Source organism: Callorhinchus milii, unplaced genomic scaffold, assembly GCF_018977255.1.
Source record: "Callorhinchus milii isolate IMCB2004 unplaced genomic scaffold, IMCB_Cmil_1.0 Scaffold2, whole genome shotgun sequence".
NCBI lineage: Eukaryota > Metazoa > Chordata > Chondrichthyes > Chimaeriformes > Callorhinchidae > Callorhinchus > Callorhinchus milii.
Window position 1 is genome coordinate 78,949,886 of NW_024704743.1, and position 12,930 is coordinate 78,962,815.

At 41.3% G+C, this 12,930-nt stretch overlaps 1 protein-coding gene across 1 annotated transcript in view; it reads left to right on the top strand.

Moving 5' to 3' along the window:
* The window catches only part of fer1l6 (fer-1 like family member 6), a 65,774-nt gene that overhangs the window by 21,250 nt on the left and 31,594 nt on the right, over nucleotides 1-12,930 (top strand). Inside the window, exons 15-22 of the mRNA XM_042346997.1 lie at nucleotides 671-791; nucleotides 2,726-2,826; nucleotides 4,249-4,339; nucleotides 4,999-5,115; nucleotides 5,955-6,107; nucleotides 7,609-7,789; nucleotides 9,960-10,084; nucleotides 10,603-10,737. Of these exons, the coding sequence (XP_042202931.1) occupies nucleotides 671-791; nucleotides 2,726-2,826; nucleotides 4,249-4,339; nucleotides 4,999-5,115; nucleotides 5,955-6,107; nucleotides 7,609-7,789; nucleotides 9,960-10,084; nucleotides 10,603-10,737 (1,024 nt within the window). The remainder of the gene's footprint in view (nucleotides 1-670; nucleotides 792-2,725; nucleotides 2,827-4,248; nucleotides 4,340-4,998; nucleotides 5,116-5,954; nucleotides 6,108-7,608; nucleotides 7,790-9,959; nucleotides 10,085-10,602; nucleotides 10,738-12,930) is intronic.

Sequence of the window (12,930 nt, forward strand, 5' to 3'; positions counted from 1 at the left end):
CAGGATTCGCTAACAGCGATTCCGAGCGCTGCCAGACTCCAAACAACAACTTACATTTATATAGAACCCTTCATGCCGGATGGTATCTCGAAGCGCTTGTCATTTCCTGAGCACCAAATGACAGTTTGAGTCCTTTCTGACTTTCTATTTTGCTGAATTGTCTATTTAATTATCAATGATATGATTTAGTGAAATTCCATAGACTTTATTTGGGAAAGTTGCATTCATCTAGGTTGTGGCTAAGTACCTGTATCAAGAGTGCACCCCAACATACAGCCACCTGTCTTTAATAACTGTTTCTATGCTCTCGTGCAGGAGTTGCGCAGGAGCACACTGTTTCTTTCAGTACGAATAGAGCAAATTGGCCACAAAATAAATTTAATACTAACAGCAATTCTACTGTATTTGCACTGGTCTAGCGCTCGAGAAACTCACTGTTGTTTAGGGTCCAAAGCCAATGGAGCTTTCTGTTTTTTTNCTAAAACTGTTGGCAAGCAAGTAAGTCAGTAAGTTAGTGTTCATGTGTATAGTGTGTATGTTTACCGACAATATATCCTATGATGTACTTTGAGATGTCTCGATGACACGATGACATGCTGCTATATCAAATTGCAAGGATTATTATTATTGTTATAGACCGATTCTGATTAAGTCTCTACTTTTCTTATAGAAATTACTACTACTTGTCGTATAATAACAAGAAACCTTGCATTTATGTCACGAGCCAATGGGAGGACCAAATCTTCAGGTTGCACTGCTCCAACTTCCTGGACAAAATTGCCGAGAGACTTGTTAGTTTCATTACTTTACATTTAATCTAATCACTCCTATCCTTAAAATGCCCTCCTAGAATCCATTCCTGCTCTCAAGCTACTGCCCCATCTCCAACCTCCCTTTCCTCTCCAAGGTCCTGGAACGAGTTGTTGCTTCCCAGCTTCGCTCCTTCCTCTCCTGCCACTCCCTTCCCAAACCCCTCCAATCAGGTTTTTGTGCCGCCTACAGCCCTGGTCAAAATGATATATGACATTTTGTCCATCTGCGACCAGGACTGCCTCTGCCACCACGTCCTCCTTGACCTCTCTGCTGCCTTCAACACCGTTGACCACTCTATCCTCCTCCACCGCCTCTCCTCTCACCTCAACCTTCACAGTTCTGACCTTGAATGGTTCAGATCGCATCTCTCACACTTCCTCCACTTCATCTCCACAAACGGTTTCTCAACAAATGTGTTTTCCTCTAGCCCCCGCACCATCTCATGTGGCGTTCCTCAGGGCTCTGTCCTTGGTCCCCTCCTCTTGAACATCTATATTCTCCCTCCTGGTGACATCATCGCAGACATGGGATCAGCTTCCACATGTATGGGGATGACACCCAACTCTACCTCTCTGCCTCCACCCTTGACTCCAGGACCACTGCTGTCCTGACAGAATATCTGTCAGACATCATCCTGAATGAGAGCTAACTTTTTTCAGTTGAATGTCAGCAAAACTGAGGCTCTCCTGATTGGCTCCCGTCAGCGCCTAGACACCTCAGGCGCTGACAGCATCACCATCCATGGTTGCACACTCCACCTTACTAAGCCAGTGCAGAACCTTGGTGTCTTGTTTGACCCTCAATTATCCTTTTTACCCCACATCCATGCCATACCCCGCTCTGCCTTCCCCATCTCCACCTCCACGACCTCCACATCGGCGGGCAGGCCTTCTGACACTCTGCCTCCAACTTCTGGAGCTCCATCGCGCAGTCCCTCTGTCTCCTCCTCGCTTGCCTCCTTCAAGACCCATCTCAAGACCCTCCTCTTCAACTGTACTTTCGATCACTCTCCTTCCCCCCCCGCCCTCCACCATCCCCAATCATCCAAAGACTACTGATGTAGATCTCTATAGGGGGAGGTGAATCTGGATATCTAAACAGGGACCTTGGCTGATTTCCCCTCTCCCTAACCTGGGCATTGAAGCTAATTTTAGCACTGCAATTGCTGCTTTGGCTGCATTCTGCTAACCCAGCACAGACCAAATGATCAAACCCTGATCTACTCAATATGTATAGTTTTGGACTCTGAATAAACTTGTTGAATTTGGGGAATTCAAATATTGCACAAATTGTAACACAAACTAAAGTTGCATTTTCTCATGCAGTTTTATATTTCAAGCTGAAGATGCCTTATGCAAAGCAAAACTTTGACAAGAAATTCTTTACAACACATCACTGTACCTCAGTCAGTCTGGTCTAGCACCCCATCAATGCAAGTCTATCCTCTGGAATGGGCAACCCAGCTTTTTTCCCATAATTCTGCTGTATCATTTAACTCTTCCAAGTTTGAAATTGTTGTACCTGCTGCCTGTCCCCAGTACAGTTAAATACAAACTATTTATTTATTCTTTGATTGAGTCTTGTATGTGCCTTTTTTTCACCCACCTAAATTGTTCAATTGTTTTCTTTCTTAAATGAGCCCAGCATCATGGCCTTAATTTCCTTCCTGATTATCTGTTCAATTTGTCAATTACCTTCTGTGTGGATGGGTAATTTATAGTATGTTTAGAAAACATGGAGCATTAAAGCAGCAGTTCAGTGTGCAAAGCAAACCAAATTCAGATTGATGGCTAAATGCTTAGGATTCCAATCAGGCACAGTGTGTCTAACACCAATCAGGAGAGGAAATATGTTGTCTTAAGAGTTTGATTTATTCTTAAGTTCTTTTTAAACTTGGCTTTTTATGATTCAGGAAGAAGGATTGGAAGAGATCAAAGAATACATTAAACTATCAAATCCCAATATACAGGAGAAGATAAAGGATGTCCTGAAGGAATTTATAGGCCGATGCAGGTAAAATACTGAAACAGCACAAGAAACATGGTAATCATCACAGAGATAATACAAGGGGTAAATTTGCAAGAGATCATAACAGATTTGATGTACTGATTTGCCATGGTATCCCAAAACCATGTAAATCTGTCTAACAGAAAAAGAAATCACTGTGAGAAAATGTATAAAACCTGTTATTTGAAGAGGCTATAGCTTGATACACAGCTGGAAATGGAATTCAGGTTGGTGTTTTACTCAGAGAAGATCTGTGTAAGTGGCTCTGGCTGTTTCTACATTATGGAGTTTAATTTGTGACATGAGCCAACCCCTAAATTGTCATTTCCAAAATGTCTCAAAGTGCAAAAAAAAGCACTAAGTTGGTTGTTCTCTGACCTTTTTTTGTAGTTTGGAAATTGCAGTAAGCGTTTTTGAAAATCCCAAATTAAACAGGTTTATATCCCTTCATGGAACTTGCAATTGGTGTTTTGAATCATTATTTTCAAATACAGTATCACAGATTAAGGTGAACTTTAGAAACATAGAAATTTACAGCACAGAAAATGCCAATTGGCCCATCGTATCTGTACTGGCTCTTTTAAGAGCAACTTTTCAGTTCCATTTACCTGCCCTTTTACCCATACGCCTGTAGTTACTCCATTTTAGTTATTTATTTTACCCATACCCCTGTAGTTACTCCATTTTAATTATTTATTTTGTTCCCTTTTAAAAGCTAATATAGATTTTGCCTAAACTACTGCTCCCGGCAGCGCATTCCATAACGTAACAACTCTGCGTGAAAAGATTTCTCCCAACCTCCTATTTTATCTTAAATCTTATAATTGATGCCCTCTAGTCACTGAATCACCAAACTGATAATTAGGACAATACGCAAACTGAAGTATGTTACAAGTCAATCACCTTTTGGGAGGAAATCCCATTATAAACAAGTAAAATAAAGATTACTATTTTTGGCAATTGCCGTGTGGTGCTCTCCTGCTATTCACAGTGGAGGGTATCACAGCTGAGCCCCTTTTAATCCTCGGTCAGAACATCCCTTCAATTTCTCAGTATGGGGGAAAAGGTGAACTGAATAGTTTTCTAGAGCAGGCGTTCCTTGGTGGATCACTTCCAACCATGGGATATTGAGGCCAATGGTAGGACCGTTTACCTCTGCAGGCTCTTGCTTTGGTTCAGGTTAATACATAATGTGCAGCTGATTTAAAACCATAATTTAACCAGGGTACTTTTGATACTTGTAAACTGCACAAGATTTATGGACAATATAATGATGTTATGATGACTTATGATGGCAATGTAGAGGAGTGAAGTGAGTGCCTTGGAATTTGATTGCCAACCTTCAGTTATCCTGTGTAAACTCAGTGACTAAAGTAAAGGATGCTCTGGCTTTTCTGATTAAAATGACAACAACTGTTCTTGTTTTAGAATTTTTGGCATGTTTGCTAGGAAGAAATTGAAGGAGACTAATCGGACGACCCTTGACAAGAAGCGTCTCAGTACCTGCAGACTAGAACTGGTAAGATATCAACAACAATAACAAAGAAAGATGCATTGATCTAGCAGCCTTCACATGGGCCAGCATCTTGAAGCGCTTAACAATAGTGGAGCTTGATGCCAAGCCAGAGGGGAGGTGACCAAAGGCACGGATAAAAAGGAAGGTCTTCATGTACAATTTGATAAGTTGTTACGTTATGGCAGAAGGCGAAGGGATTGAGGTAGAGAGTTCTAGAGTCTCGGGTGAGAAGACGTGGCAGGAGCCGAGAGGATGGCTTCCATCTTGTCAACAGAAGGAGATGGTGTAACATTTTAATGTTGTTAAAAGGTTTAAGTGACAAAAGGCCACCCATATTCAGACATCAGGGACAGGTAAACAAGACTTAAATGTATCACTCTTTTACTGTGACAGTCTGTGTTTCTGAATCATTTCCTGACCTATGTTATTCCACTTTTGAACAATGACACTTTAAACAGGACTTGAATTTGGCTGCTGCGTTTGCCTAAAAAACTATACAGTCAGTTTACACTAACTTTACTCTTCAATAAATCCTGTGAAGTGCTTTTAGATGTCATCCTGACCTGAAAAGCGCTATATCAAATGCAAGGATGATTATTTTACTGTCATGGATGAAAGTTGCTGCTGCTTAAAAAAGTGTTTGACAACTTTCTGTGTGTTAGGAATTAATGTCCAATGAAGCCAAGACACTTGTCCAGGAGAAGAAGAAAATGACAGTGACAGAGAGGCTGCGTGAGATTAATGGCTACATCCAAAAGCTGCAATTCCTCATTGATGAGGTATGCTGTACAGAAGAACAGAAAAATCCAGTTCATTGAAATACTAATGTGGCATGTGAAAGGGATTAATTTTTTTCTGAACCCATAATTATTATTTTGTCTCTTCTGTGTCATAAGCCCTGGAGCAAAAACCTCAGCTGTTCACTTGGATGTGGGTCGGGTAGTTATAAGGCTGAATTCACCTGCTTTTATATTTCTTCACTGGGTTTTTACAGTGTTGGTCGTGTGAGCCGTGTGACAGTGTGAGGAGCCCTAGACTAATGCAGAGAACTTTGACAGAGACAATATCATATTTGTGACACTGGGGATGAGCGTGGTTGATATGCTCTGTACTGCTACAAATCTGAGCAGCCTCTCAGACCACAGTAATCAGAACTGGACCCAACACTACAGTTCTGGGCAAATGATCAGCACAAGTGGATACCTTGCATGATCTTGGCTGCTTCCTCTAATTCCACCCCCTCCACCTCCCACTTCCCCCAAAGCTTTACATCATCTGAGATTTTAACTAGAACTATAGAAAGTTAAAGCACAGAAAAAGGCCATTTGGCCCATCGTATCTTTAAAGAGCAATCCTTTCCATCCCATTTACTTGCTTTTTCCCATACCCCCTACCTGGCATTGAATGCGTCACTGAATCTAAGCCATTAATGTATACAAGGAACAGGAGGGGTCTCAGCGCAATACCTTGTTTTTACCTACCCTCTCCTGCCTATCCTTTAGCAGTTACTAATCCACATCTTTGTACCCTTCATAAAAAGAGATGAAATTCTATATTGATCCATAAGTTAAATGCGTTAAATATCAGCTGATGTTTTGTGTACTTTCTATTTTTTCAGCCACAGCACACCATCCCAGACATATTCATTTGGATGCTTAGCAGCAACAAGAGAATGGCATATGCACGGTTGCCAGCTAAAGATATCCTGTACTCTGTGGTGGACGACGAGAAAGGAAAGGACTGCGGGAAAATTAAGACTTTATTTCTTAAAGTAATACTCAATAGAATGATCCTTTGGGTTACAGAAATCTTTCAAACCTTGCATTGGAGGCTAATCTGGAGACGTTACTGATGGGAGTGGGAATCCCTAACATGGATTCTAAGCCCTAGGTTGGCACTTCTACCAGTAACTCAAGTGCATTTTCCTAACACGTGGAAATCTGCTAAAGAAGTAGATCAAGAAGTAGAGGGGAAGTGGGATGCACTTACGATTACTATAAGGAGTCCGTATTCGTGATGCAGAGTACTTATTAAGGAATCTAATGTTTCTTGCACCATAAGACAGGCTTGCCTTGGTGGAATTTAATGAGAGGATTTTGTAAGAAAATAGACAATATCTCATAATCAAGAAGTAATAACAGATTAGGAATTTAATGTGGAATTATGGACAGTTTGCTACCTGTTCTTGTGTCCATTCGGAATTGCATCCACTCTGCTTATATTCATGTTGCCTGAGTGTATTAGGAAAGGAAAGAGAAGAGACTTTATCACATCAAACTGGGCTGAAATCCTGATTTCAGAGATGGAAATACATTTGTTGTCTATTATATCTATGTAAATCACTCTATAAGACAATAGAGTTCTATAAAACTATATTTATACAATATATACAAGTTGTTGTTATAGAAAGTTACAGCATAGAAGAAGGCCCGTCGGCCCATCGTGTCTGTTCTAACTGTTTTAAATGCTTTCAATTCCAATTATCTGCTCTTTCCCATATCTCTTTATGGCACTAGAATTAACATCAGCACCCTTGAGCAAGGACTAGGTTCTCATCAAATTACATGATTAGTTGCCTGGAACCAGTTCATCATTTTGATTATGCTACTGTTTTGGCAGCTGGCAAAACATCAAACCGAAGTTCTGATATTCAAATTGGCCATTTTCTTTCACTGACAGATATAAAAAAATGCTTGGAAACTTGCTTCCAATGATCCCCCTCCTCCCTCCCCACCACCCCACTTAGATGGCTGCATAAAGTCTTGTCAAGCCAGAAAGGAAGGACATTTTTCTAGCTATTTCTTTAATGTACCAACCTATATTATTGCTGGCAGGTCTTACTCCATACTGTCAAAAAATAGTGCTCATTAACCATCCTTGTGACTCTCTGGATAATGTGCCAATTTGTGCTGAAGTTCAGCCAATTTGATGCTGTCCTCTGAGAATCGGTTTGACATTATTTAATCTCACAATGTGGCTGGCAGACAGAGAAACCTTTCATCAACTTAGTCTTGGTGCGGGCGTGCGGGGGTGGGAGACTTACAACTTTTACCTGAATCCCATATGAAATGTTTGTGCGTAAACCCATTGCCCTACCCAGTTCGCTTTCCCTTTCTCCAGCTCATGTAGTTCTGCATTAGTGTCATTAATGTGATACATTTCTGAATAAAAATGAGGGGAAAATGCTTATTCCTTTCCTGTGACGCTTCTTTTTAGTTAATGGGACAGGAACTTTTCTCCGAAGCTCACCTGTCCTATATGTTTATTTTAAGGTACCTGGAAAGCGTGTAATGGGGTGGACAGTACAAGCAAAGGTGGATGTTTACTTGTGGTTGGGTTTGACCAGACATGCTCAGAACATCTTGCAAAACTTGCCAATTAGTTATGAGCCAGAAATTCCAATGACGAGTACTGGGCACCAGATTGCTCCACCGATCAGCATTCTTTACAAAGGTGAGCTGCCTATCAAATGTACAGACATTTCTGAATTGCAACTCACACCCTCTAATAATAAAAGCTATTACTGTTTGGAATGACATAATACACTAAATAAGGTAAGAGACAAACCTCTCGTGGCTCGTGCATGAAGCAATTGAAGGACAAAACAATTTACATTTATATTGCGACGGTTCTCACCCCTTGAGGTATGTGCAAATTTTATTAAGGCTTTCGTACTAAGTGGCCTCTGCTTCTGTTCTAACCCTGTCAATGTGAGTCTATTTCAAAGGTGACTCAACCAAGTCAGAGTCACACACATACAAGTATTCCCAGTTAACCCCAATGTCCAGTAACTGGAATGTCTAATCGGAGTCTGCTCGCACTGGTAGACCTGCGATGTTGACAAGTACTCTCCGAAGTGTTTACTCCTTTTCTTATCTAGAATACTGCAGAGACTCGAGGATACATTCGGTAGAAACAACAGCTCTTTATTAAAATCTAGCAACCCTAGGCTACTTTGCATATGAGGAACCACAACAATGGGAGATATGCAAAAATGGGATCAAATATAACAATCACACATAACTATAACAACTGGCAGCACAATATTACATAAGTAAAGAAATATGAAAAACAACCCTGACTGTACAGTAGTCCTGTACACGTCAGTATGTAGTGGATGACGACCATTAGATAGTGACCACGAGGAGTGCCAAGTGTTGCTTTATATAGGCGTGTGGCTCCACCCACCGTATGATGCAAATACGAGGGTTTTTCCCCGCGCTAGCGCCCACGTGTTATTTTACTCTGCTTCTTTACCTGACTGTCAATCAAGCAGCCCTGGATCTATACTTTGTGGCAAATTCGTGTTGCTGCATTTTGTAAGCGACCGTATTTTATAAAGACATATCTCAAACTCGTAAGAAGTGTAATGTGGCCTTGCTGCTTGTACACTGGTAGCTTCACATCGCCAGCTGTGTCCTTCATGTCCCCTCCTCAATCAAGCCTGAGTTATGTCCCAATGGAAAACTGAGGCAATCAATCAAATATCTATTAAAATGCCTGACAGCAACAAGAGAACAGAGTAATTCTGAATGTGGGAAACTTCAGCAGAGAAGCTTGTAATTAGGTCTCAGTTGGTAGCACTTTTGCCTCTGAGTAAGATATTTGTAGACTCAAGCTCCAAATCAAGGACGTTGAGCTCATAGTCCAGGCGGATGCTGCAATGTAGTGCAGAAGGATCACACCCACACCAAACTCTGCATCACCATCACCCAGGCCAACCACGCTCTATTGTTTCCTTGTCTCCCAGTGGATCGGTTATAAGATCCTCATGCTCACCTATAGATCCCTTTACTCCCTAGTACCGCCATATCTCTCTGATCATATCTTATTCCATTTATTTTCTCGCTCCCTCAAATTGGCTAACTTAGGCTTGCGGCTTATCACCCACCTCTCCAACCTACCGTCAATGGCCAAGCTTTCACATTCTATGCCCCTAACCTTTGGAACTCTCTCTACTACTCCACATCACTCCATCTCTGAATTTAAATCTTACCTAGAAATCTACCTCTTCAACCACATTTATGTTCCCCTCCCCTTTTCTCCCTACCCCTCTCCTGCTTGGCAACCAACCCCATCTTTGTAAAGGACTTTAAGAAGTTATCCAAGGCTTGAAGGGCACCATATAAAGGCAAGTTGTGATATTGTTGGAGGTGCCAACTTTAGATGAGATGTTAAACCAATATCCTGGGTGAATGTTAAAGATCCATGGACACTATTTGAAAGGAGTTTCTTGTAGTGTTCTAACGAACAATCCTTGAGATAAATTTTGGTCATTCACTTCAGGACATTGCTATTTGCACATTGCTGTCTATTGTATTCACCTGGAAATACACAGTCACTATACTTCACTGAAAGTTTCTGGGAAGCAATTTGAGATATGATGACATGATAGGTGTCCTATCAAACACAAAGATTATTATTATAACAGTAGAAATAAATATCATGTGAAGTGATTGCACATAACTATTTTCTCCATCAGCCTTAAAAAGGCTTCAGATGCTGACACCCTCTCTTTTGCCAGAATTGCTTATCGCTGATTATAGTCCAAAGGACTCCTGTTTCTGATGAGGACTCAAACAGTTTTGATCAGTAATGTTCTTATCTTTTTACTATTGAACAGATCAACAGATGTTTCAGCTGAGATCCCACATGTATCAGGCCAGAGGGCTTCTGGCTGCTGATAGCAGTGGCCTTTCAGATCCATTTGCCAGAGTGACGTTCGTTTCACACTGCCAGACTACTAAGGTAAATAGTAACTCAGCAATGAGAATATACTGTATGAGAATTTTTTTTTTGCCAGAACTCTGGAGCGCAATGGTCAGTGCTACTGTCTGATAAATAACTCACATTCGGTTTAACTTTAAAATTAATTGGGAATTTTTGCTATGTCTTTGTAAAGCAAAAAACTGTGAGATGTAACAACCAGCATAAGTTAGTTTATTACTTTCTAGTCCATTGATGTGATCCTCTCATCCCCCTCCCCAACTTCAGCCACCATTGGACTTGGGGGATGCAGAACTCAAGTGCCATTTCACGGGTATTGGGTTAACTCAGATTGTGAGAGGTGAGAAAAGAATGAGTGAGAAGTTTAACAGTGCAAGGAAAGAGAGAACATTTGAATCTCTTTTTTAAGCATACAAATGACAGGATGTTATGATCTTCCTTTCCTCTTCCAAACTTTGGTTAATTTATTTGTTTAGGGAAGAGTTGATTGGTAAAGTCAGAGAAAATGTCATTATGCTTCCTTCCGCCTTTATTGACAGGTTATCGATCAGACTTTATCTCCGACCTGGAACCAGATGTTACTGTTCAATAACATCACCCTTCATGGTGACGCAAATGAGATTAGTGAGGCTCCTCCACTTATTGTCATTGAAGTGTATGATGAAGATGCTGTGGTGAGTTCAAATCAATGGTCTTTGCCTGTGTTTTACATGGAGACACTGGGAGCGTAAGCTGACATAGCTCTAAGGTGACGTACCTGGCAACAGAATGTCGGTATCAAAGCAGCCCTCTGTGGCAGTCTCAGTAGTCCAGTTCCTGAGCTAAGCAGGTGGCAGTATTCCAGGGCATTGCTGATGACAGCACCGCCAGCCTGGCTCATTGATAGGATGTGGAAGTGCAGACTAGTCACTGAGGACAGGGACTCTTCCCACTCAGCTACTGTTAACTCTGCAAGTTAAACAGGTAGGATGACCTCAGCTGGATCAGCAGTAAGATAACTTGCCAGACAATGCTTTCATTGGCAAGCTTTAGCTGGTTATACTCCAGGAGTAGCCCCAAGCACACTCTGGGTCCCCAAGCCTTGGCCAACTTGTGCTTAATATTGTCTGGAATTAGGTATGTGGAGTGCATCCCTCCAGGGAGAGAGTGTGCATTCCATTCCAAACACAGGTACATTCCCATGTGTAGATGGTATACATATGTGGAAATCTCAGTTTGGTTTGGATACTCTTAAGCATAGTAATAATAATAATAATAATAATCCTTGCATTTGATATAGCGCTTTTCACGTCGGGAGGACGTCCCAAAGCCCTTCACAGAACACACTGTAAAGTGAATTGACTGTATATATGTGGGCGAACGCGGCAGCCAATTGCACACAGCAATGTCCCACAAACAGTCGTAGATTGAAAATGACCCAATTTATTATTGTTTTTGGTTTTGGAGGGATTATTATTAGGCGTGTGGAGTAAGGAAACTTGCCCAAGGTTTCGCCCTGACCTGCCTGGAATTGAACTCAGGTCTCTCGCTTGCAAAGCGAGTGCTCTAACCACTGAGCTACAGGACTCCACTCCACATAGTGATGAGTATCCTCACGTGTCAGATACCTAGATGGCCCAACAAGTTCAGAGAATAGAATATATCAAGCACTTGGTAAATTTCAGGATATTATCATTTGTTGGTCCTTGCTCTTTAAATACCTTTTCTTCCCCCACCATGTACCATTCATCCACTCAGAGTTTAGGCAAGTGGTCTGCTGCCAGGCATGCGGTGCCGGTGCCATTGCCAGGCTAAATCCAGACTGTAAGAGGTGCGAGATAGAGCTGTCTGGCAAGACTAGCTCACTGACATGCCAACTCACTCCAAATAGAGGGATCTGGCTTTTTGTATCTATCTTTTCTGACCTGGATGAGATTACCAGGTTTCTGAGCCTAGGATTGTGGTAATGTGGCACTGATATCCAGCATCACCGATTATTGATTGTTAAATATGCCAATACATACATAAGTCTTTACAGCCAACACATCTATATGGGCCAGCAAAACTCACAAGTGTCAGTATTCACAAGTACCCAATAATGTGCCAGATAAACAGAAGCAAAGTACACTGAGATCAAAGATTACAGGATTGGTCTGGATGAAGAAGGCCCTTCGGTACATCCAATTTCATCTAGAGCATCCACCCTACTGTCCTCCCATCACCACATCCAGCTATTTTTTAAATGAGTCCAATATCCTGGTCCAACCAATCTGTTCCAGCTGTTGATTACCCGCTGAGTAAAGAGAGATATAGTATACACAATTTAAAAGCATCCTCAAAAGAATCATGAATTTGTTGTCATTTCTAAGTATAATGTGTGGAGTCCTGTAGCTCAGTGGTTTGAGCACTCGCTTTGCAAGCGGGAGACCTGAGTTCAATTCCCGGCAGGGCGAAACCTTGGGCAAGTTTCCTTACTCCACACAGAGCCTAATAATAATCCCTCCAAAACAAAACAATAATAAATTGGTCATTTTCAATCTACGACTGTTTGTGGGACATTGCTGTGCGCAATTGGCTGCTGCGTTCACCCACAAATATACAGTCAATTCACTTTACAGTGTGTTCTGTGAAGCGCTTTGGGACGTCCTCCCGACGTGAAAAGCGCTATATCAAATGCAATGATTATTATTATATATATAATAATAATAATAATAAAATATAATATATATATATATTTGTGGGCGAACGCGGCAGCCAATTGCGCACAGCAATGTCCCACAACAATCGTAGATTGAAAATGACCAATTTATTATTGTAAGGAAATGTTCTAGGAATGTAAGAATGGGGATAGGTTCAATCCATTGAGTCTATTCTGCTATTTTGTTACC